The sequence below is a fragment of the Sciurus carolinensis genome, chromosome 12 (assembly GCF_902686445.1).
Source record: "Sciurus carolinensis chromosome 12, mSciCar1.2, whole genome shotgun sequence".
Classification (NCBI taxonomy): domain Eukaryota; kingdom Metazoa; phylum Chordata; class Mammalia; order Rodentia; family Sciuridae; genus Sciurus; species Sciurus carolinensis.
The window spans coordinates 78,771,805-78,797,356 of NC_062224.1; the positions used below are offsets into that span (position 1 = coordinate 78,771,805).

General features: G+C 37.9%; 2 protein-coding genes across 6 annotated transcripts in view; one reads left to right on the forward strand and one right to left on the reverse strand.

Moving 5' to 3' along the window:
* C12H1orf74 (chromosome 12 C1orf74 homolog) overlaps positions 1-25,552 on the forward strand; it is a 123,611-nt gene that overhangs the window by 47,372 nt on the left and 50,687 nt on the right. The gene's annotated exons all lie outside the window — the stretch shown is intronic.
* The window catches only part of Hsd11b1 (hydroxysteroid 11-beta dehydrogenase 1), a 55,111-nt gene continuing 30,322 nt past the window's right edge, over positions 764-25,552 (reverse strand). For both annotated transcript variants that reach the window (XM_047521133.1, XM_047521132.1), the window contains 2 exons: positions 3,090-3,233; positions 764-1,192 (listed from right to left, as the gene is read on the reverse strand). In XM_047521133.1, the coding sequence (XP_047377089.1) occupies positions 975-1,192; positions 3,090-3,233 (362 nt within the window). In that variant the 3' untranslated portion in view covers positions 764-974. The remainder of the gene's footprint in view (positions 1,193-3,089; positions 3,234-25,552) is intronic.

Sequence of the window (25,552 nt, forward strand, 5' to 3'; positions counted from 1 at the left end):
GTAGGATTTCCTCACACTTTTGTAGATAATCCCCTTTTTATTAGACTCTACTAAAATCATCCAACATGTGGGTACCATCTCTCACCTATTGGGTGCTGACCAATAGAGGGTTTTGCTGAGTTGTCAGTATAGCTGATGTTTTGTTTCCCATTTGGTCATAGTCAGGTGATACCTAGCAATGTTTGTTGAATGAATGCATGACTAAATGAGCAAGTGGTGGGATTTGAACTCCAATCCCTTCTCTCCAAACTTCCAATATACTTTGAGAATATAGATAGATGCTTATATAGATGCTTAATGAATTCTAAGAGAAATATACCAGCCTAAGTTCTGTGACTCAGGTTTCTAGGGACCCATCTGCCTTCTGAGTTTGCCTTAGTGACTCATGTTCAGGTGTCCTCCTTTTCAGAGAAGCAATGTACAATAATATGAAGAGTATCTGAAATATGCAGAAATGACAAAGATATGATGTCCACTAAATGATGAGTAGTATGGTTTCTTCAATTCAGAATAGATAAAAAATTCAGACCACAAAATAAGAGATGAACATTGAAAAATGTCACTTGTAGTTTCTGGTTTTAAAGGAATCATGCTGAGTAAGCTCAAGTTATAGCTATCAGTTTTGATTTTATAAAGTTTATGTGACCTTTATTATAATTAATATCATATTAAGCATCATAATATTATTACATATAAGAGGTAAATTGGATATAACTATCTTTTAATTATACCTAATGTTACTATCACTTTCACAAATGTAGGCTGTAAAGTGGTTCATGACATTTATTACAATTAAATTTCCACTGTGCAAGTGTTAGAGGAACTCCTTCCAATTGTGAGATGTACCCTGTGATTTGCATGTCTCTGGAAGCACTCTTTATCCCTTTCAGAAGGTATTTTCATGAATAGAGCTTGCAGAAATATTGGGCAGAATACTCCAACATCCCTTACCATGGTCAGTCCTAAGGGAGTTACTAGTCGTTTAGTAATCTGTCAAATTTATATTTCCTCAATGAGAGAAATTCCATGATCTTCCTCCCTGGATTTCCCAGCAGGAGAGCATTCCAGTATGAGGTGCCATAGTAAATTTCCTCTTTACGCAGAGCTGCCCCTTTGATGATCTCCAGGGCACAGTCCTCCTTTGGAGCTGCATGTTCAGATAATATCCCAGAAGTTGCCTCCATGGCTGTTTCTGTAGAATGACAAGGGAAGTGTGGGGTTATCCAAGACGAGTAGAGTATATATGACTGAAGAACTGCAGGCAGCAATAGCATAGCAGTCAGGGACTATTTGCCAATGTCTGAAATCACATGTCCTATAGGGAATATATGGAGAGTTGGGTATGTTTAAAGCCTGTTGGTCCTAGAGACACCTTGGTTCTAACAGAGGCTTTGCCTCCCTGGAAAGAGATTCGTGGGGGCAGTTAGAGGTGATCAGTTGGGAGACCTGAATCATGCTCCTGTCTTGGGTGTTTTGGTTGGAGTGGGGAGTTAATACAGGAAGAGCAAAATAAGGACGAAAGTCACATGACAACCCAGCAGCTAACAGGAAGTGTCAGTGAGCAAAAAGAGAGAGCTGTATGGTGATGACTTACTGACTTGTCAAAGGAAAGATACAGGTTTTTCCTCCTTTCTTAACATTAACCACTCTCACTGAGAAGAAATGCTACTGCTACCTTCTCTCTCCTTCCAAGTTTTCATGTCCTTCTCATACAGCTTCCCTGTCTCTCCTTCCCTCTGTTGTTTCACTCTGTGCCTCTGTCTCTCCTGTTCTGTAACTGCTACACAATTATTCTTTCTTTCTTTTTTTAATTTCTTGGGTATCAGGGATTGAACTCAGGGGCACTCAACCCCTGAACCACGTCCCCAGCCCTATTTTGTATTTTATTTACAGACAGGGTCTCACTAAGTGGCTTTAGTGTCTTGCTTTTGCTGAGGCTGGCTTTGAACCTGTGATCCTCCTGCCTCAGCTTTCCAAGCCATTGGGATTACAGGCATGCACCACCATGCCCGGTCTCAATTACTCTTTAAATACACTTTTATTTTAACATTTGATGCATGTTATAGATAAACTTACATTTGGACTTAGAGAAAACTTGTAAAAATTGTACCAAGTGTCCTCTTATATACCACATCCTACCTCTCCTGATTGTCACATTATGCATGATCATTGTGCAATGATCAAGAATAAGTATAATAAAATTAACTTTGTTACAGAACTTATTTTTCCCTAATGTCTTTTTTGTGTGCTAGGATTATATCCAGGATTTTACTTAGTAGAAATTTCTTCTTATTTTTTCTCCAATCTATGACAGTTCTTCAGTCTTTCCTTATCTCTCATGACCTTGTTACTTTTGAACAGTACTGATCAGTTGTTTTGAGGAATGTCCCTGCATTTGGGTTTATCCATTGATCTGATTTGGGTGAGGTGATACATTTTGGACAAGAATACTAAAAAATTGATATTGTGTACTTCTTAGTGTCAGTGGATACTAAGGGCTTATGTTATCAGCGTGTATTGCTATTTATATTACTAAGAGAAACACATTTGTATTTTATAAGTCCTATGTAAAAAAAGTAAGCTGGGTGTGGTGGCACAGGCCTGAAATTCTAGCTACACTGGAGGCTGAAGTGGGAGGATCACAAGTTCAAGGACAGCCTGAAACACTTTAAGACCTTGTCTCAAAATAAAAATGAAAAATAGGACTGAAACTATAACTCAGTGGTCAAGCATCTGCCTACCAAGCATAAGGCCCTGGGTTCCATCCCTAGTACCAAGAAAAAAAATGTAACGGTCATTGAGAGTCCATGAGGGAATAAGGTATTCAGGGAAGGATAAGGTGATGAATGTGGTGTCACTTAATAAACTTGGTGGTCAAAATGGAAAGGAGGATCAAAGAGTGGTTAGAGACTCCACCAGTGACAGAAGTGCTTCATTAGTGAGAGAGCACTGGACTTCTGTCAGTCACTGCATCTTGCTGAGTGACTCATTGTGTCAGGGACTACAGTACCTCTCTTTACCACCCTTTATCCAAAAAGTAAGGCAGATAGTCCAACTGTTGATCATTTATTCCAGTATTTTAACCTTACCTGTGTTTATGAGGCCGAGCACACACAGAGTGATTGACACATTGACCTTGGACAGTAAATATTCTGTCCTAAGGGAAGAGAAGAACCCATCCAGAGCAAACTTGCTTGCAGAATAAGGAGCAATCAGAGGATGAGCTATTTTCCCTAAATGATAGATTAAAGAAATGGGTTAACAAGGCAATTCATTTCAGTTTTTGACAGCTTATTTTGATTTGTGGTAGGTTTTGTAACCCCTATGGAGTACCTCTTTGAGTATTTATCACTAACACTTAAATTATCCTGTTGTGTTGAATTTCTGAGGGGAAAAATATCAGGCATTAAAGGTGTAGGGTGTGGGGTGGGCTGCAAGATGGAGTTCATTGATGAGGGATTGGTTAGAGTTTTTAGTAAGGGTGATAAATAAACTGGGTTACAGAAGAGCTATGCAATCCCACAGCTGCTAACTCTTTCACCTCTGATCCAAGTGCTGGAGATTGAAGAGCTCTCTGCCAGCTCAGTGACCTGTCATTGATAATGGGAAAGTTATGTTTTACTTTCTGTGTGAAGGGGGTAATAAATCCTAGACTTTGAGTTTTACATGGAACTCCTCCCCTCTTTTAAAAAATTTTCATTACCCTGATTCTCACTATAGTTTTGGGGAGTATATATGAACATATACCTCATAAGATAACCTATTCTTTTTTACCCTTTCCAAGAGAAGAGAGTAGAAGTGAACTGAGACATTACACGCTTTTCTGAACATTGTTAGAACATCTACTTTAAAAACCTCTACATTTTAAAGTATAATGTAGATGTGTGCCAAATCAGTGAAAAAAGGATTGCTTATTCAATGAAGATTATGGGAAAGTTATTTGGCTAATTTTAAACAAATAAAGTTAATTATTTATAGCATATATGAAAAATTAGGTGGAAAATCATGGCAGACAGTATTGCCTTCCCAATATTTATCCCCCCTTCTTTAATAAGAGAATTTGATTTTGTTCAGGACAGCCATGTACTCAGAGGAAAATAACATTTCTCCAAGATTCCTTGCTCTAGTTGGCTACATGATATAGTTCTAGCCAATGAAAAATCTAACATGGGATTTCCAGGAAAGACACTGACTTCTTGATAAAATAGATGGATTCAGATGACATCAGTTTTCATATTTTGCATTTCTTTTTCTTTCTAAATAAACTTCATATGTGATGCCTAAATTTATAGCAGTCGTTTTGCGAACATTAGGAAAAGCTTTTTTTTTTTAAAAATTATTGTATACAAATGGGATACATGTTGTTTCTCTATTTGTACATGGAGTCAAGGCATACCATTTGTGTAATCATAAATTTACATAGGGTAATGTTGTTTGATTCATTATTTTTTCCCTTCCCCCCCATCCTTCCCACCCCTCTTTTCCCTCTATACAGTCCTTCTTTCCTCCATTCTTACCACCTTCCTTATCCCTAACCCTAAACCTAACCCTAACCCTAATGCTAACCCCTCCCACCCCCCATTATATGTCCTCATCCGTTTATCAGCGAGATCATTCGTCCTTTAGTTTTTTGAGATTGGCTTATCTCACTTAGCATGATATTCTCCAATTTCATCCATTTGCCTGCAAATGCCATAATTTTATCATTCTTCATTGTGGAGTAATATTCCATTGTATATATATGCCACAGTTTCTTTATCCATTCATCAACTGAAGGGCATCTAGGTTGGTTCCACAATCTGGTTATGGTGAATTGAGCAGCAATGAACATTGATGTGGCTGTATCTCTGTAGTATGCTGATTTTAAGTCCTTTGGGTATAGGCCAAGGAGTGGGATAGCTGGGTCAAATGGTGGTTCCATTCCAAGCTTTCTGAGGAATCTCCATGCTGCTTTCCAGAGTGTCTGCACTAATTTGCAACCCCACCAGCAATGTATGAGTGTACCTTTTTCCCCACATCCTCGCCAACACTTAATATTAAGGATAGTGGAACAGAAATGTGGAATGAGCTTGGATTTTTGAAGACCTTGTAAGTTCACCAAAACAGTCCTGAACTTACTACTTTAGAAGAAGGAACCCTGTTTGTTTGCTTATTTGTTTTTCACTCTGGATTTTTTAGTAGTGCAGTATAATTATACGTAACAGTGGATTTGTGGTTACGTATTTGTAATTGCACACAATATAACAACATAATTTGGTCAATTAAATCCCCCTTCCCTCCTCTCCTCCTTCTCCCTGGCCCCCTTCCTTTATTCTGTTGGTCTCCTTTCTTTTTTTTTTTTTTTTTTTTTTTTTTTTTTTGTGGTTCTGGGGATTGAACCCAGGGCCTCATGCCTTGCAAGGCAAGCACTCTACCAACTGAGCTACATTCCCAGCCCCTCCCTTCTACTTTCATGAGATCTCCTCCCATCTTTTTTTTTATCGCCCCCCCCCTCTAGCTTCTACTCATGTGAGAAAAAATACAACCTTTGACTCGGAGAGTTTGGTTTATTTTGCTTGATATACTGTTCTTAAGTTCTGTCCATTTTCCTGTAAATGGTCTAATTTCATTCTTTATAGTCAAATAAAGTTCCATTGTGTGTATATACCACAGTTTCTTTATCCATTTATCTGGTGACGAACACCTAGGCTGGTTCCATAATTTGGCTATTGTGAATTGTGCTTCTATAAACATGGGTATGCATGTATTGCTATAACATGCTGAATTTAATTCTTTAGGATAATACTGAGGAGTGGTATAGCTGGGTCCATATTTGGCGGTTCCATTCCTAGTCTTGAGGAATCTCCATGTGGATTTCCATAGCTGTTGGTACTAATTTACAATCCCACCAACAATGTAAAAGCATGGGAACCCGATTTTTTAAAGCCTTATAAATGGGGTTTGGATACAGCAGATTGCAACTTCTGACTGACACAAAAATAATTCAGTTAGAGAAAAAAGATAATATAGGTGAATATTTACTAAATCCTTGGTTATGAAAGACCATTCTAATAGAAAAGTAAAAAAATATGCAAAATCATTGAATATTTGATCTTATAAAATGTAAAATTTCGGGCTGGGGAGATAGCTCAGTCGGTAGAGTGCTTGCCTTGTAAGTACAAGGCCCTGGGTTCGATCCCCAGCACCCAAAAAAAAAAGAAAGAAAAAAAATGTAAAATTTCTATATGTCAATAGTATGATAATATCAGTATAAAGGGAAAATAAATAATAAACTAGAAAACCATATGCAACACATTAGATGGATAAAAGTATTATGTCCTAAATCCTCAATATGTAAAGAGTTTTTACAAATAAAACATGAATTTATCTTTTTAGAAAACTACCCCAACTCCATCTCAATCATGAAAATTGGGTTGGGATGACTCATGGCCAAGTTCTGGGAATGGGTATGTGACATAGGGTTTCCATCTGGAGCATTTAATACCACCAGGTTACTTGTTAGTCCAGGGCTGGGCCAATGATCTCAGCAAGGCTGAAGAACACTTTGTGGGTTGCTTAACCAGCATTTAGTTTTCTTTTTTTATTCTTGTACAGAATCCCAAATTTCACTCATGTTTCTATTGTTGCAAATACTGCTAGCATTCTCTCGATATATATTCTGTTCTTCTTCCACAATAGTAGAACCCTGATTTGTATTTGGACTTATATTTATCTGGAATTAAGTCCACATTTTGTAGCTTCCCTAAGTCAGGTGTTGCCAAGTGATAAGTTCTGTCCAATGGTATTTAAGCAGAAGATTATCATATAACTTCTAAGATATGTCCTTAAAGGGAGAATTCAGTCTATTTGTTTGCACTCCTCTGTCCTAGGTGTGTGGATATGATAGTTTGGCTGCAGAGCAGTCTTGGTCCATGAGGTAGAAGTCACATGTTGAAGATGGCAGAACATTGAGATAGAAGGAGAAAGCCTGGGTACTTTGCTGCCAACTTAGTATACTGCCTTCAGACTTGATTTACCTCCTAGTTTGTTAAATCCCCTGTTATTTTTAATTTTTTGCATCTGGGAGATGAATTTGATAGGCCTGTTCACTTCTACACAGTCCATGTGCCAAAAAAAAATCTGATACCATCTCAAACTCTAGGTATGCTTGTATAATATATTTACTCTCATCCTTTTTACTAATTATTGATACAGGAATGGGCATGTGGCCAATAAGACTTGAGGAGAATTTTGCTGGAGTGTCTCAGAAAGCTTTTTTCTTCTGGGAGTGTTTCTGAGAGCAATAATCTTCTTTCTCTTCTGATAGGCATTTTTGTGCATGGATGGGGGCATAGAACTATTTTAGCTAGCTTACTGTTAGCCTGAGGATGACGTCACATGGAAGAGAGCAGACCCAAAGAAATCATGGGAACGATGAGCATGAGCCAAATCAACTGTGAAACCCACCCTACACATGAACTTCCAGTTATATCAATAATTTTCCTTAATGTTTAAGCAAAACAAAGAAATAGATCCAAGTTATTTATAGGACAGCATGGTCGTTAAAAGTATGAGCTTTAGAGTCAGATGACCTGGATATGAATCCCAAGTATGCTAGTTCTTAGCCATAGTATGTGAATAATAATATTACTGAGCTGAATGCTCTATGTAATATACTTAGCACAAACTCTAGCATATAGAAAGCATTCAGAGAACACTATTATTGTTAACAGTGTTAGTATTCTAGTTGGTGAGAAAAATATAAGCTATTCAAAAAATCATGATGTGACAAATAACTAGTTACTTGGAAGAAAGAAAAATGCCATTCTTATAAATTCAAATTACATTAGAGAATATATATGGAAAGTAAAATAATAAGATATGGGTGAATTTATCATCTGAAGTTAAGAGATACTTTTAAAGCGTAAAATAAAAGGCATACACTATGAAGGAAGATATAAATAGGTTTGAGTATATAAAATTTAAAAAGACTCAGTGTACTAGAAATGCATGCCATTGTCCTACTACACACATCACCTTCAAAGAGACATTTTCCTAGACTCAGAAGGTCAATTCAGTGATAGGTAACATGCACACTGGCTTGAACCACATCATGGTCTCTCTCTTACAAAAATGAAATAAGTGATACAAGGGCTCTAATTGCTGTTGATGGATTTGGAAAAGGTTATATAAGGTTGGGACTTGGGTATATGTTTCCAGTCATGGAAAGGGAAAGTCAGTAGAGACAAGTAGCAGGAATATGGGGTGGACATAACCACAGAAGTTGGGGCTGAATAGGAGCTAATTTTTTTTTAGCTCTTATGTGTTCAAAGGCTAAGTAATTGTACAAAGTTCTAAGGTTAATGAATGGAAAAATGAGAATTCAAGTTTGACTCTAGTGGTTGACACATTCTTTTTCAACATTTTTTTTAGGTACCAGTGATTGATCCCAGGGACTCTTAACCACTGAGCCACATCCCTAGCCCTATTGTATATTTTAATCAGAGACAGGACCTCACTGAATTGCTTACGACCTTGCTAAATTGCTGAGGCTGACTTTGAATTCCAGATCCTCCTGGACCAGCTGGGATTACAGGTGTGTGCCACCATACCCAGCATGATCAACATATTCAAGCACCACATGGTATTTTCTCTACCAAAACCACTGTTTTTTGTATGAGTGTTTTCCAGGAGCCAAGTGTCAAATCCAGCTCTTTTTGTGTTGGGCATGTCTCTGATTTGACAGACATGCCCAAAATAGGCAAAATTTTTGGACAGCAGTATTATTTCCTGTTTTAAACTGACATATGAGGGTACCCATGAATAGATAGGCTAGTCATTTCTAGTCTCTTTATATTGGTTTCCCAATACCACAAAATTGATGGCTTAAGAGGACAGAAATTTATTCTCTCATAGTTCTGGAGGACAAGCTGGATGTGATGGCACACACCTGTAATCCCAGTGACTCAGGAGGCTGAGGCAGGAGGATTGTGAGTTCAAAGCCCGCCTCAGCAACTTAGTAAGGACCTAAGCAACTTAGTGAGACCCTGTCTCAAAATAAAACATAAAAAAATGCACTGGGGATGTGACTCAGTGGTTAGGCACCCCTGAGTTCAATTCCTGGTATCAAAACAAAACAAAACAAGACAACAAAAACAAGAAAAACTCCAAAACAAACAAACAAACAAACAAACAAACAAAAAAAACAGTTCAGGAAGCCATAATTCCATAACCAAGGTATCAACATGACCATCTTCTCTTCAAAGGCTCTGACACAGAACACTCCTTTGTCTCTTCCAGCTTCTCATGTTGGCTATAAGTCTTTGGTGTTCCTTGACTTATAGATGCTATACTCCAATTTCTGCCTCCATCTTCACAACACTTTTTCCTGGGTGCCTGCTCCTCTTTTGTCTGTGTTTTGTAGTCTTCTTATAAGGACACTCACCATTGGATGTTGTCCCAGCCTGATAATCCAGATGATTTCATTTTCAGATCTTACATCTGCAAGGATCCTTGTCTGTGTAAGGTCACATTCACAGGGTCCAGGTGGACATATCTTTGGAGGGTTACACTTTTGTAGCTTACTATACCCTCCTCAATGGTGATAAAGATATTGACAATGGTATTTCATGTGTTTGTTCAGAGGGCAACAGAGATACAGAAATGGGACTCTGTGAGAAGTCCTAATCTGAGTATCTATAGTGGTGATTTTTGTACCTTTCTTGGGGCTCAGTTCATCCAATTTCCCATCCTTAATTGAACCTTCTGCTCAAGGTACAAAGAAGGGTCCTAAATGGTTTTTCAGGAACCATTTAGGAGAGTCAGAGGAGAGGAGAGGAAGGTGATAGGTAAAGAAGAAGAGAGAAAGGTAGGAAAGGACCCAGACATGGCAGAAGACTTCCTGAAAAATCCATAACATAGATACATGGCTTAAAAAATGTTTGTAAATAGTGGGAAAAAAATGTATCAGGCAAGGGTCAAGTCCAGATGAAGACTGTTGAAAAATTGTTAGCTTTTATTATGAAGATTATGCATTAGATACACTATAATATAACTAACTGTGGCTGCAACTGTTATTAACTTTCATTATAACTATATTTCATCTCTTAAAGCTCATGACCTGCTATCGATTTGCAAATCTTTAAACCAATAATTCTCAAATTCAGTGCACATATGCACCATGTGGGGCCTGTTAACCTACAATGTGAAGCTGGCTCTCTGCCCTGATTTTTCTAGTCTGTGTTCTGGAGTGGCAGCCATGCAAAAGTGTTCAGTAGAAAAGAGTGGCTTCATCTATAAACTGCAAAACCGTGGGTTTTGAGAGTTGGCGTGGAGGCATAAAGACCTGACAGCATGAGCTTGTTGGATCTAGTCTGGGGACTACCAGGAGAAATGGGGAGGGAATGTGTTTGGAAGAGGCTGAAGTACCATAGTGTCAGCTGGATGAGCAGTCGCTGAGCTATTAGTTACTAAATCTCTTTAAAGCCCAAACTAATATGGGGTGGGAAGACATGTGTTCCAAATCTAAACTGGTTGTTCAGGTGAAGATGGACATGAACTAACCAGGAAACTCTGCCTAAAGAAGGCAAGCTCTGAACTTTGCTTTGATGAAGGAAATGAAGAAAGGATCAGGAAGGTGGGGAAATGACTTGTACAGAGATAAGGGGCCACTCAGACCTACTGGTGGGACTGCAAATTGGTGCAACCACTCTGGAAAGCAGTGTGGAGATTCCTCAGAAAACTTGGAATGGAACCACCATTTGAACCAGCTCTCCCCCTCCTCGGTATATATCCAAAGGACTTAAAGTCTAGAATACTATAGTGATGCGGCCACATCAATGTTTGTAGCAGCTCAATTCACAATAGCTAAGCTATGGAACCAACCTAGGTACACTTCAACAGATGAATGGATAAAGAAAATGTGGTATGTATACACCATGGAATATTACTCAGCCATAAAGAATAATGAAATTATAGCATTTGCCAGTAAACAGATGTAACTGGAGACTATCATGCTAAGTGAAATAAGCCAATCCCCCAAACCAAAGGCCAAATGTTCTCTCTGATATGCAGATGCTGACCCACAATAGGCAGAGGGGAGGGAAGGGGAAGTTCACCCAACTGAACAAGGGAGAGTGGGAGGAAGGAAGGGGGTTGGAAATGGGAAAGACAATAAAATGAATCAGATATAACTTTCCTATGTTCGTATATGAATACAAGACCAGTGCAACTCCACAGCAGGTACAACCAAAAAAAAAGGAGTCATACTCCATATATGTATGCTATGTCAAAATACATTCTACTGTCATGTATAACAAAAAGAACAATTTAAAAAAAGAAAGCTTCTAACATGCTAAGAAAAAAGTCATTAGCATTTTTCACATAACCATTCACTGTCAGAAGTGAAAATTATGCCATTTTATGTCTTAACACTCATAAAAAAAGACAAGGGGCAGGACCAAGCGAGGCTGTGAGAAACTGGTAGGACCAGAAAATAATAGACAAGTTCATAACGTTTTCTTCTTTATGAAAGAACAGCCTTATGAGTACCTACTTAAAACTCTTTGGCCAGATTTGTTATAAAATTCAGAACTATTTTTGGATTTAGAAAGGAGTATGTTGGGAGGCGTCCTGTAAACACATTATAATTTCTGCATTTAAACATTTGAAAGCTCACACAGATTTTTAAAAAAGGCCTTGCTTTGCCAGGCATGGTGGTACTCATCTGTAATTCTAGCTGCTTTGGAGGCTGAGGAAGGAGGATCACAAGTTCCAGGTCAGTCGGAGCAACTTAATGAGACTATCTTACAATTAAAAAGGGATGGGGGTGAAGTTTAGTGCTTCCTTAGCATGCATAAGACTCTGGGTTGATACTCAGTACTGTGCAAAACAAAAAACAAAAAACAAAACAAAACAAAAAACCAACTTTGCCTCAATTCAGCTTAAATTAATTATGTAGAGTTATTATGAAAATAAAATTCTTTGCTTTCAGAGACTTTTTTTCTTCTTTTGCCCTTGTGGATTCTGGGATTTGGGCATTTTGGAATTTCAGATAAAGATTGTGAATTGGTCCAGACTCACTAAAGGAGAGCTGGAATATATTAAAAAGCAGAAAAAAGAGAAAAATCTCTCAGGTTCATATCATTCCAAAACAATATTGGTGCATGTAATTAAAAATTGTTTCCTCTTCACAGATACTGTTCTTATACATTCTTTCCCCCATAATGCCAATTAGTATGTGTGAAGAAACCTCTGCATTTAGTTCCATGTACAATATATTTTAGAAGTTCCAGAAAGCTGTAAACATTAAAGCCCTCAAAAAATCCAGATCTTTATTGTTTAAAAAAGGTTCTGTGAGTGAAAAGAACAGTGAAAGTGAAATAAACCATATGCAACAGGTTGTTAAAATTTGACTTTTCCTGCTCTAATTTCAGCTGAGCTCAAGGGCTAAGAACACCAGTAGTTGGCAAATTCACTGACTAATTTTATTTATCTATCTGACCACCTGCTCACTTGTGTGGGACACAGTAATGCAAACAAACAAGTAAATGGGCAAAATCCAAAAACACTTAAACCCTCAACCACCCCAGGGGAAGCACAGGGCTGAAGTTGAGGTCACAGAGGGAGTTCAGGAGAAGTTCAGAGTTAATGTCTCATTGATCTTCCAAGAAGGGTAGGGGCTTCCCCTCATGTTAATCCTTTTAAGGGGAACTTAAAAGACACCTTTGAGAAGCTGTCTCCAGGAGTCTATGGGACACGGAGGAGGACTGGGATTTGACCCAACTTGAGAGGCTGGGACTGTAAGGCTGCTGTCAGTGCGAGTTGTGTTGTATGCAGGGAACTTTCCCCTGTGGGTGGGCTGAAACCCAACCTTCGCTCTACTCATGACCCTGTGGACCTCTTCCCAGGGCTCATCTCTTCTCTCCTGGGGCCATTTTCAATCAGTCCAAAAGGACATCTTGATGTGTGAGTGTGTTTTCCCTTTATTCCCTGAAGGAAATAACAAACAACTCCTGCCAAATTGCAGAAAGAAATAGTAATACTCCATTCTCCATGAGGGACCTCCAAAGAACCTGTGAAAGATCCCATGCCAGGGGTGGATTTGATCATCCACCCCATGACCAGAAAGCATGAGCTCTCAACCTCTGCCAGGGTCAGAGGGACCAAGGCTCCACTTGCCCAGTTCTAGCCAAGAAAGACTTTTCCTACCTCTAACTTTTCTTCTCTGCATTGTCCCCCTTCCTTTGACCCAAGAAAGACTTGAGGGAGTCTGATGAATGAAGAGGAGGTGAAGAAAGGAGGAAAAGCTGAACACATCTCTCTTTCCTATCCAGGTTTCTTACCAAGAAAGCTTCCAGCTTTATATGGGGAGAAACTTCTGTGAAAAAGTTAGATTACACATGGATAGGCGGTTTACTGAAGTGAGTCCATTTTTGAGACTGGGAGGAGCCAGAGCATCTTTTATTGTCCCAAAGTGACCATAAAAGTGCTGCTATCTGCCCTAGATCACACGGGTTCAGGGAAGAGCAGGTTCCCATAGAGCAGGTTTGGACAGGCAGTGGGAGGGAAGCATCATGTTTTGTTTTCCTGATAGAATCCTACAAGGTCCACTTACCCAGCCACCAGTTAAAAAACTGTGCCAGAGTATGAACTTCATTAAATAAAATTAGTCAGTGAATAAGGGTACTATAATAATACGTAATCATAAAAGTGAGGTGATTAGAAGCCTAAATGCTTGTGCCCCAGGTCAAGTTTTGGTTTATTTGCAGAGAATGGAGTCATTGCATAAAATAGATATATGACAGTTAGATTTCTCTTCTGGGAAATTTTAGACCACAAAGAAACTGAGCTATGGTGACCATATTTTCTGAAACAAAATGTGGAATGAGGAGTCTGACACGTATGAGTGTAGACGTGGTGATAAATAGGACAGAATGTTTGCAATTAGCTCTGTCCTAGAAACGCTGGGACTTAGCCACTGTAGAAACAGCAAGAGCCAGAGAGCTGGCAAGGAAGCTATGCACTGGGGCTTGTTAGCTGAGCAGAAGAGGTCAGAGGGAGGCTTTGGTGCTTTTGTTCATCCTCTCCCTACCCTCCATCCTCAACTGCCTTGCTGAGACTTTAAGATGATTTCCATTTCAAAGGCGTATTTTCAGCTGCTTTGATTGAATACTCAGAAGAAAGTGTACAGGATTGAAAAGTTTCATTTCTGTCTTCCTTCAGACTTTTAGAATGACCCCAGGCAAATGATCCACATCCTCTATTGAGTGAGCACCAATTCGAGGTTCACCATGCTTCCATGGCTTCGAGGCTGGAAACACATCCTGGTTCCCACCTCGCCTTTCTTTCCAGTTTTTCCTAAAAATCTGTTCTTATGGTCTCAACTCTATAGTATTTTGGGTTGAGTCAGGTTCTAAAGATAAATCCATCTGTCTTCTCCAGGTCCTGGAGCACCTGAGATATCATCATAAGTATTGAGACAACTTTATAATCCAGTGAAAACTGAAGCAATGGAGATGGATGGAATTGCCCAGGAAGAGTGTTGAGTGGACAGAGAAGTGGGTTTTGGATGGAAGAATCCCCAGGAAATCAACAATTAAGGTTGGGGAGAGGAAGAGAACCCTAAAAGAGACCAGTAAAGCTGACAGAGGAAATCCAGGGGAGTGTTTTGGCTGAAGACAAGGGAGGAGTACATAGTGTTGTAATAATACAAAATGCTCCAGAGATAAGTTAGATAAGATCTGTTACCAAATTTTTACAAGATGACTTTTGCAAGAGTATTTCCAGGCTGGTATGGGGCCTATGTGTAACAGGATGTGAAATGTGGTTCCTCCTGTTATCCTAGAATAACAGCACCTCTCTGAAGACAAAAATAAAGGGATAGATTTGAAGAGCCTTCAGAGTGGAAGGGTGGGCCCAAACTAGTTAGACCAACATTACCTAACCATCCATAGCCAGCCTAAATAGTGCTTGGAGAAGGAAAAATAATCAGTATCTGCATGTCTGCCTATCAAGACTCAGAGGAGGCAGTTGTATCTCCCTCACCTCAAGCCACATGAGAGGTGCTTCTAAAACATTATCTGGAGAACTTTCTAAATGTCCTCTGCAGTTCCAAAACTGGTGTTTGACTCACATCTGGAAGTTTAAAGGCAACCCTGAGGACAAATCTGAATGTATTGTGGGATCAATTACGTCCATGATTGGCATTCTTCCCAGAGATCAAATGTGAATCCTGTGTTTGGGGGTTGGACTAGAGCACCTGCCCAGGGATGGTGGAATGGACTGAACCAAGAAGGTGGGGCTGATCAAAGCCCTGGAGCTGAGAAGAAGGCGAAACCAAAAGTATTGACCTAGAGAAGGCACTGCTCACCCCTAGGAAATTGCAGTGGCAGGGTGTCTCCTGCAGGTGATCTCTTAAGAACTCATGACAAAGCCCCACAAAATATATTTTCATATCTCCTCCAAGTCACTAGACACCTAGGATGGGGAATTTCTTTTTCTTTTGAAATAATTTCAAAAGTTGAAAGATAAGTACATGCAACTTTCTTCCTTCCTTCCTTCCTCTTTCTTTCCTTCTTTCTTTCTTTCTTTCTTTCTTTCTTTCTTTCCTTCTTTCCTTCTTTCCTTCTTTCCTTCCTTCTTTCTTTCTTTCTTTCCTTCCTTCTTTCTTTCTTTCTTTCTTTCTTTCTTTCTTTCTTTCTTTCTTTCTTTCTTTCTTTCTTTCTTTCTTTCCTTTCTTTCTTTCTTTCTCTTTCTTTCTTTCTTTCTTTCTTTCTTTCTTTCTTTCTTTCTTTCTTTCTTTCTTTCTTTCTTTCTCTCTTTCTCTCTTTCTCTCTTTCTCTCTTTTTCCTGAGCCCTTTGAGGGTAATTGCTGTAATTGAAGTCATGGCGGACCTTGTATCTTATCACCCTTGAATGCTTTAGTGTCCACTTCTTACACATAGGGACACTCCTACATAACCACAATATAATAATCAAAATGAGGAATTCATTAGTTTCTTAGGATTGTTGTAATAATTCATTAGTTTCTTAGGATGGTTGTAATAATTTATGGAAATCTAGACTGCTAAAGATAAATTTCTTCTCTCACAATTCTAGAATTAAGTAGTGTGAAATCGAGGTGTCACAGGGCCATGCTCCCAGGGAGGATCTTTCCTTGCTGTTAGCTTCCTAAGGCTACATCACTTTGCTCTAATCTATCTCTGGCCTTCTCCCCTTTGTTTCTTCTTCTTCCCTTTTATACAAACATTTGCCATTGGATTTAGAGCTCACTTAGGTAATCGAGAATGATCTCATTTCAAGATCCTTAATCACATCTGCAAAGATTTTTTCTAAGTAAGTTCATATCCATAGGTTTGTTGAGTTAGGATGTGGTATATACCTTTTTGGGAGTCACTGGTCAACCCACTATCGTAATATTGATGTATCCTGTCATCTAATTCCACAGACCCCTTTCACGTTTTGGCATTTATCTAAATATCCTTTAGAGCAAAAGGATTCAATCAATGATCATGTGTTACATTTAGTTGTCATCACTCTTCAAATTCCTTCAATTTTTTTTTTTTTTTTTTTTTTTTTTTTTTTTTTTTTTTTTTTGTGATGCCAGGGATTGAACTTAGGACCTCATGTGTGCTAGGCAAGCACTCTACCACTGAGATACATACCCAGTCCAAATTTTTTTAAATTTTAAACAATTACTCAATCTTTCTTTGACTTTCATGACCTAGATGTTGCTGAAGAGTACATTCAGTTATTTTGTACAAGTTCCTATGCTAGGACTGGCTCACACTGGATCATGAGAACTGATTGTTAAATGTTCACAAATTTTTCAGGCAAGTCGACATCATATGGCTATGACAATCATGGGAGTATTTACACTATGGAAATGCTACAAGTGAGGTTTTAATTTTTTATTTCTTTGCAGAGAGCTAGTTGTTAAACATTTATCAGTACGTTATGGATGAATGTCCTTCAGTTTGGATTTGTCTGATGATGTATCCTTGTGCTATTTGATTTGGGCTATGCATTTTTAGAAGAATTATAGAAATAATTCTTTGTTCTTCACATTCCATCCCATTGGGTGACACATGATTTCAGTTTATTCCATTACTAGTAATGTTAGTTAATCTTGATCATTTGATTCAGAGGGTATCTGTCATGTTCTTCCCACTGTGAAATTACTCTTTTCTTTGTAATCAATAACTATTTTATAGAGTAGTACTTTTTTGTATGATCTTAATCATCTTATACAAATATACAGTTCAATGGCTTTAAGTACATTCATACTGTTGTGCAATCATTACCATCATCCATCTCCAAAATCTTTTTTATGTTGCAAAATGGAACTTTATATTCATTATAATCTTTATATTCATTAAACCATAACTGTTCATTCTCTCTTTCTCTCAGTTCTTGACAACCATCATCTTACTTTATACAAATATGACTACTCTAAGTACCTCATATAAGTGTATTAATATAATTTTTATCTTTTGTGACTGGTTTATTTTATTTTGCATGATGTCTCTCCATGGTTCATCCATGTCGTAGTATGTGTCAGTATTTCCTTCCTTTTTAGACTATAATTACATTGTATATATGTATTACATTTTGCTTATCCCTTGGGTTGCTCTTATGTTTTAGCTGTTTTGAATAATACTGCAGTGAATAAGGGTGTACAGATATCTCATTGAGACTCTGCTTTTGATCTTTGAGTATTGTTTAGTCAGTTTTTTGTCACCATGATCAAAATACCTGACAAGATCTACTTGAGGAAGAAAAGTGAATTTTGGGCTCATAGTTTCAGAGGTTCAGTCTGTGGTCGCCTGCTCCATTGCTCTGGGCCTGAGGCAAGGCAAAATATCATGGTGGAAGGGTGTGGTGAAAGAAAGTTTTTCAGTTCATGGCAGCCAGGAAGCAGAGAGAGGGAGCAAGGAATTAGGGACACAATATAAACCCCAAGGGACAATGTGATTAACATAGTGCAAAAAAGTACCACTCTACAAAATAAATTGATTACAAGGGAAAGAGAGTAATTTCACAGTGGAGGAACATGATTAATACCATTGTAATCAAATGATCAAGATTAATTTACATCATCAGTAATGAAATAACCCCCAGTGACCTGCTTCCACCAGTCATGTCCCACCTGCTTATAGTTATCATCAGTAATCCATTCAAATTATTAATTTATCAAATGGATTAATCCACTGGTTAGGTTATAGTTCTAATAATATAATAATTTCACCTCTGGAATATACATTCTGAACATTCCTTCATTGTCTAACATGCTCTTTTTAGGGATACCTCATATCCAAACCATAATATTTTGCCTCCGGCTTCCAAAAGCTCATGTTCATCTCACAGTGCAAAATGCATTCAGTTCATCTCTAAAAGTCCCCACAGTCATAACAATTACACCATTGCCCAAAAGTAAAAATTAAAAGTTAAAAGTTAAAAGTCTCATCTGAAACTCGAGACAAACTCTTGGCTGTGAGTCCCTGTAAAGACCCAAAGTAAGTTACCCACTTCTATTATATAATGGCAATCTGGGGAAGCACTTTCCTAGGTACCCCCAGGTGAGCAGCCTGGCCCCCATGGTTTCACTTTCTCTCTCTCTCTCTCTCTCTCTCTCTCTCTCTCTCTGTGTTTGTGGTGCAGGGAGGAGGTTACTGGGGACTGAATCCAGAGGCACTTAACCACTGAACCATATCCCTAGTTGGTTTTATATTTTATTTTGAGACAGGGTCTTGCTAATTTACTTAGGGTCTCCCTATGTTGCTGGTGCTGGATTTGAACTTGTGATCATCCTGCCTCAGCCTCCTAAGTCACTGAGATTACAGGCATGTGTCACCATGCCTGGTTCCCCTTGGTCTCTTAAATTAATTTTTGCTTTTACACCCTTTAGTCCACCATACACATGGTCTTACTGATTCCTGAGATGCTATCAAGGCATCTTTTCTGTTGCTCTGTGAAAAGTATTTAACTTTTCTTCAGCAGTGATCTCTTCAGCAATCACCTTTTTCTTGACCCCAAGTTTATAACCATTTTTTTGACCAAACTATAAGTTTTTAAAATCTTTCTTCTCTGCTTTCTGCTCCTGATTTTCACAGTAAACCTGGCTAAAAACTTCTAGCAATACCTGTGACAGTGCCTGAATGGTATGTTACTTTGAATTTCCTCTATCAGATTAATTAGTCCATCACCTTTAAATTTAGCCTCACAGAAAGTCATAGAACATGGGCAAAAAGTGGGAAGATTCTTTGACATGAATCGTCTCTAGTTCAATTCCCAATAGAGTCCTATTACTATCTGAAACCTCATGAGCACAGTCATTATTGTCCACATCCCTATGTACATTCTGGTCTTCTGAGCTTCCACCAGGATTATCCATAAAACTTCTCCACCCTGCATCTCCAAACTTTTCCAAACTTCTCTCACAAGCCAGTTCTAAAGGTGTCTGAACCACATGGTAAAGTTAGTCACAGCAATGGACTCACTTCCAGTACCAATTTCTGTTAATCAGTTTTTTGTTGCAGTGACCAAAATACCTGAAAAGATCAATTTAGAGGAAGATCCAGACTGTTGATTTTTTTTTTTTTTTTTTTTTTTTGGTGGTACTGGGGATCGAACTCAGGGCCTTGTGCCTGCGAGGCAAGCACTCTACCAGCTGAGCTATCTCCCCAGCCAATTTAGAGGAAGAAATGTTTATTTGGGCTCATGGTCTTAGAGGTTCAGTCCATGGTCAACCAACTGCATTGTTCTGGGCCTGAGCATGATGGAGAAAAGCTGACCAGATCATGGCAGCCAGAAAGGAGAGAGAGAGAGAGAGAGTGAGAGAGAGTGAGTGAGAGAGAGAGAGAAAAGAAAGAAAGAGAAAAGGAAGAGAAGAGAAGAGAAAAGAAAGAGAAGGAGAGAAAGGAGCCAGGGACAAAATACAATCCCCAAGGGTACACTGGTAGTGACCTTCTTTCTATAGCCACATCCTACCTGATAATAGTTACCATTCAGTAATATATTCAAATTATTAATCTATTAGATGGATTCATCTACTGATTAGGTTGCAGGTCTCATAATCTAATCATTTCACCTCTGAACAGTCTGAAAATTCCTGCATTGTCTATCATGATCTCTTTTTTTTTTGGTGGTAGTGGGGACACCTTACATTCAAGACATAAGAAGTATATTCTCAGAAATAGAATTGCTGGATTATATGGTAATTTTATTTTAATTTTTGAGGAAGTGCTGTACTGTTTTTCACAGCAGTTGTATATTTTACATTCTCATCAGTAGTACAGTTTCCATTTTCTCTATATTCTTTGACTCCTCTTCTCTCCTCTTTTGTCCTCCCTTCCCTTCCTCTTTTCTCTTTCTTTTTTCCTTCCTTTACTTCTTTTGCAGTACTGAGCATTGAATATAGGGGTGTTCTTTTTACCAACAAGCCACATGCCCAGCCCTTTTTATTTTTTTATTTTGAGAGCAGTCTTGCTAAGTTGCTGAGGGTCTTATCAAGTTGCTGAGGCTGACCTTGAACTTGTGATCCTCCTGCCTCAGCTTCCTGAGTTGCTGAGAATACAGGCATATGCTACTTAGCCCACATCCTTTTTTTTTTCTTAATAGCAGCCATTCTGAAGGGTGTAAGTCAAATTCTCATTGTAGTTTTGATTTACATTTTCTTTTTGATTAGAGATGTTGAAGCATCTTTTCATGTGGGCATTTGTAAATCTTCTTGGGGGACATGTCTATTTAAGTCCTTTGCCCATTTTTCAATTAGGTTTCTTACTTTTTTGTTTTTGAGTAGAGTGGTATTTTGAGACTCCGTAAATATTTTGTTTCTTATTAAACTTTTACAACTTGTTTTAGTTCCCATTGATCCATCCTGGCTGAATTATTACTGTGATGGTTGCTAACTGGTGATTTTCCAATTTCATTATTCCTTCTATATTTGTCATTTGACTTTCCACTTTTTGGAAAAGATTTCTCCTCTCTCCACTTATTTATTTATTCACTTATTTATTTATTCATGTATGTATTTATATCATCATGAGCTTTTAATTTTCCTATCATATGAAATGAACCATATTCTATCATTGTCATTATTATTTTAATACTCCAGTAGTCCCAGATTTGGCTACTGGGATACCTTTAAAGTTAGTCCCTGTATCCCAGTAATGTATACTTACTATTCTTTGAGAAGTTCTTTGTTTACTGGCAAAACAAGATTTTAAGGCTCCTCTTGTACCTTTCTTGACACTACTACTACTGGAATCATCTTTTCAAGAAGACTTCGTTCTTTTAGTGGCAAATGATATTTAGAAAATAAGATCTGGGAGCTAAGTATGTTCCCAGGTCTCAGTGGATATAATGAGGGGGAATATATGCATGTGTGTATAGATACATATATCTGTATTTCCATATTTATCCAAGTATATTAAAAACCAACTAATACCTGCACCACCAATTCTAGTACAATACCACAGGGTTCATTTTCTCCCTTTTTATATTTGTAACACCAACAGTGAGACAGGCTTCGATTATTCTCAATATATTTTACTATTTTGATTAATATCCCCTGTATGTGATCATTCTTCAGTTTGCCTCTTCCCTCCTCATCCCACCTGGGTTCTTAAAGCCCATGTCAGACCACATGTTTACCCTCTTCACATAATGAAGAATGGTCCCATCCCAAAGGCCAATAGTGGCCCCATTAAAAAACCCTGCCATGAAAATCTAGATAAGATATCATGACATTTTGCCAGCAAATGGATGCATCTGGAGAGTATGATGCTAAGTGAATTGAGCCAGTCCCCTAAAACAAAAGGTCAAATGTTTTCTCTGATAGGTGGACACTGACCCACAATAAGAGAGGTGGTGAGGGGAAGAAAGTGCAGTAGTTTAGACAATGGGGAATGGAGGGAAGGGAGGGGGATAGGCAGAGGAAAGACAGTGGAATGAATCTGACATAGTTTTCCCAGGTACATATATAAAAGCAACACAGTGAATCCCACCACCATGTATAACTGTAAGAATGGGACTCTAACTAGAATGAGATACATTCCATGCTTGTATAATTATATCAAAATGAATTCTGCTGTCATATATAACTAAAAAGAACCAGTTTAAAAAAGAAAGTAGGTAAGTTATTCAGTTAAAAAAACAGAAGGGGAAATATGGCTGTGCATTGCCATCATAGTTTGAGAAAAGACATAAAATTAGAGATTTAAGTACTAGTAAGTCAATTTGCCACCAATTCATTCAGGAAGAATGTGTTGATTATTTGCCAAATTTGTTAGCACTGGGAAATCAGAGATGAGTGAACAGAGGGCCTGCCTTTAAGGAATGCAGAGGCAGGCCGCTGCGGATGAAATGGTGAATTTCATTAGCTTTAAGGGGCAAGCAGTTGTAAGATACATAATTATTTTGTATACTAAGGAAGAAAAAGACTGCCAATGAATGCCAAGAATGATAGCATGATTCTTATCCCTTAGAATTTTTATTCTGTACCTGTTGGAAAAGTTCCTTTACACATATATGCATAGTTGTTTTTAATCATGTATCATTCCTACACATTCATAATGATTCTTTTAAAATCAAAGTCACCATGCAATATTATCCTTTAATATGCAGTATTTCTTGAAAGAGTGTTTTCCAAGTAACTAATACCTAATTGCTACTTTGGGTGGTAGCACTCTCTTTATCTTATAATAATGTGTTATGGACAGATAGTAATATCTTAATATTCATTAAATTCATTATATCAGATGTAATTGATACTTTGAATTTTTTTTACATCAATTCCAAAGAAGTTGGGAATTTCTTTTTTCCTTCAGTTGTATTGCTGGGTGAATATGTTTCCATACTCTCAGTAATAAAACAAAACAGAAATTCATCTTTTGTGAGTATTTTCCTTTGTTAGTTCCCATACAGCCATTGGAATGAAATTTTAGTCATTCCTATATAAACAATATTTGCTTCATTAATGTCAAATTTATACCACACTGCTCTGAATCTATGCATTTCTACGTTCACAGTCACTATTTGTTTTAAGACTGAATCCTGGTGCAATTTTTAAAAGACATTACACTAAGTAGGTGTGTCTAACAACAAAGTGCATAATGCCACTCAACTGAAGCATGACAGTATGAACAGCAATGGCTACGTTTGCATGTACAGGTAATGTCAATTACTCTAAACCACTGCTTAGCTGATAGTGATTGTAAGATGCACTCTGTGTGAGGTGCATCTCTTTCAGTGTTGTTAAAATGTTAATCAATGTGCATTTTGAAATCAGTGAAACATGTCACAACCATGAACCTTCCTTGCTCTGATTCCACACTCACCATGCAATGGTACAATGATAAACTTGGATTCTTTGGTTTCCTGATGTACTTGGCATTTGGATGGCCTGGCCAGAAGCAATGTTTAGGGAAGGGTATGCAAGTGATTTAGAGAGGTATAGTCTTAGTCATCTCACCATCTATCCTTCTGATCTAAGACTGCCCTTCCTGTGACCTTGATTGATTAGACCTGACTCAATGACTATACCTTTCTAGGCTGGTTGTTATGAATGGCTTGGAGGGATTGACTCTTCTCCATTTAGCTAAACCAATGAGATAGCCTTTCTTTGGGGGAAAACTGGAGTTGAGAGACAGAGATCAAGATACTTGGCAATGTGGCAGAAATCAACAGTACACTGAGAGTTGTTTCCTGAGAAGGGGATTGTGGCATTAAGGTTGAATTATGCACCAGATGAAGCAGAGGTTAGTAGAAAGAAAAGAAAGAGGAGCAGACGTTTTTCAGAGAAGCAGGTATAACCATGACATTCCTGGGAGATCCTTGGGTGGCCTCATTTCCTGGAGGCTTGTCAACTGCAATTTTCATAAATTCAGCCATCTCTCTTGGACTAAGTCAGATGTGTGCCCCATGTGGACCAGAGAACTGGCAACTTTCAAAATGACATTCTTTAAATGCTGTTCAACATTTATTTATTTAAAGAGTACAGGGAAAGGCTAATTTTCTTATTCTAGAAATAAAGGATTTATTTTATGCACTATGTGGGAGTTCTTGAAAGAGACAACTTCATGGAAAAATATTAAATAATTTAAAACTCACGAAGTAAAACCAACAAAGTTATTGATTAGGTTTTGACTTTCAGTTGACTGTGATGACTGATTTCAGGGACATGTCAGGTGACTGTTTTAGGCATCATTATGTTTATAAGTCCATAGATCCATTGAAAGAATTTCTGCAATAAATGTTTTTGTAACTACATCTGTTACTGCAGTGATGATTATTCTTGATAGATTTTTAGCATTTCCTTTGCTTAGCAAAATGATAGAAATAGTTTTAAGGTTATTTGTACATATTGCCAAGTTGCTTAAGACTGAATAAAAAAATAAAAGACTGAACTTTTAAAAATCAAGAGTGAAAATGAATTAACATGATTAGAAAGGGATGGGGGTATAGCTCAGTGGTAGAGCTCTTGCTTAGCATATGTGAGGCTATTACTGAGTTCTATTACTAGCACTGTCAAAGAAGAGTGAATAAAAGGACCATAACCTTTCCTATTAGTAGTATATGATAGTTCCCATCTCACAATCTACTATGCAGCATTAACAAAGTTTTAAACAATCGATAACTTTGTAGGTAAACCAAAAAGCCAAACAATAGTAAAAGCCACAAAACCCTAACAAATAGCAATAACCTCCCCCTACACTGGTCTTTAGTGGCTGTAATTTGAATTTATTTGTTTACTTTGAGGTGGGACACATCTCTGTCCTCCTGAAGTCACCCATCCTGAAAACAGAAATATTTTGTTTTTGATTACCATCATAGAACCCTACCCCTTACTTTTCTTTTTAAAAAATTTGTTCTAATAAAATTTTGTACCATGTTAATTGTACAAGAAGCAGTTCAGAAGTGTACAAAATGGGGCTGGGGAGATAGCTCAGCTGGTAGAGTGCTTGCCTTGTAAGCACAAGGCTCAGATTTCGATCCCCAGCACCGCAAAAAAAAAAAAAAAAAAAAGAAAAAGTGTACGAAATGAAAAGCTCCTTTTCATTTAGTACTGTTGAGCTCATACTATGTATAGTATTCTGTAAAGTGTTTTACATTTAAACATTATAGTTTTGTGGTCATATATATAACATTTGGATAATATTTCATTACAATTTAGGAGTCTGTTCCAAGAGGTGGGTATTTAGGTTGCTCGCAGTTTTCTTATGACTAGAAACAATACAATAACAAAATGGCTCACATTGGACTGTAGGCTCTGGGACAGGCATCTTAGCCATTCTCACTCATTGCCATAGCCCTGGCATCTTGGCATAGTGCCTGGCTCAGAGTGGACCCTCACTAAATATCTAAATTTGATTTTTATTTTATTAATTTTACATTTTCAATGACATGCCTTTTGCAAAGTTTGCAAAAGAAGCTGCTAACTTATATTTGTTAGAAAATGTTTGCTACCATTTCAATGGGCAAGGTCATGGAAAAATTGTTCACGGGATGAAATATTTCAATAGCCCATTAACACATGAAAGTGAAATTTGTTCACAAGTTACAAGACTTTAAT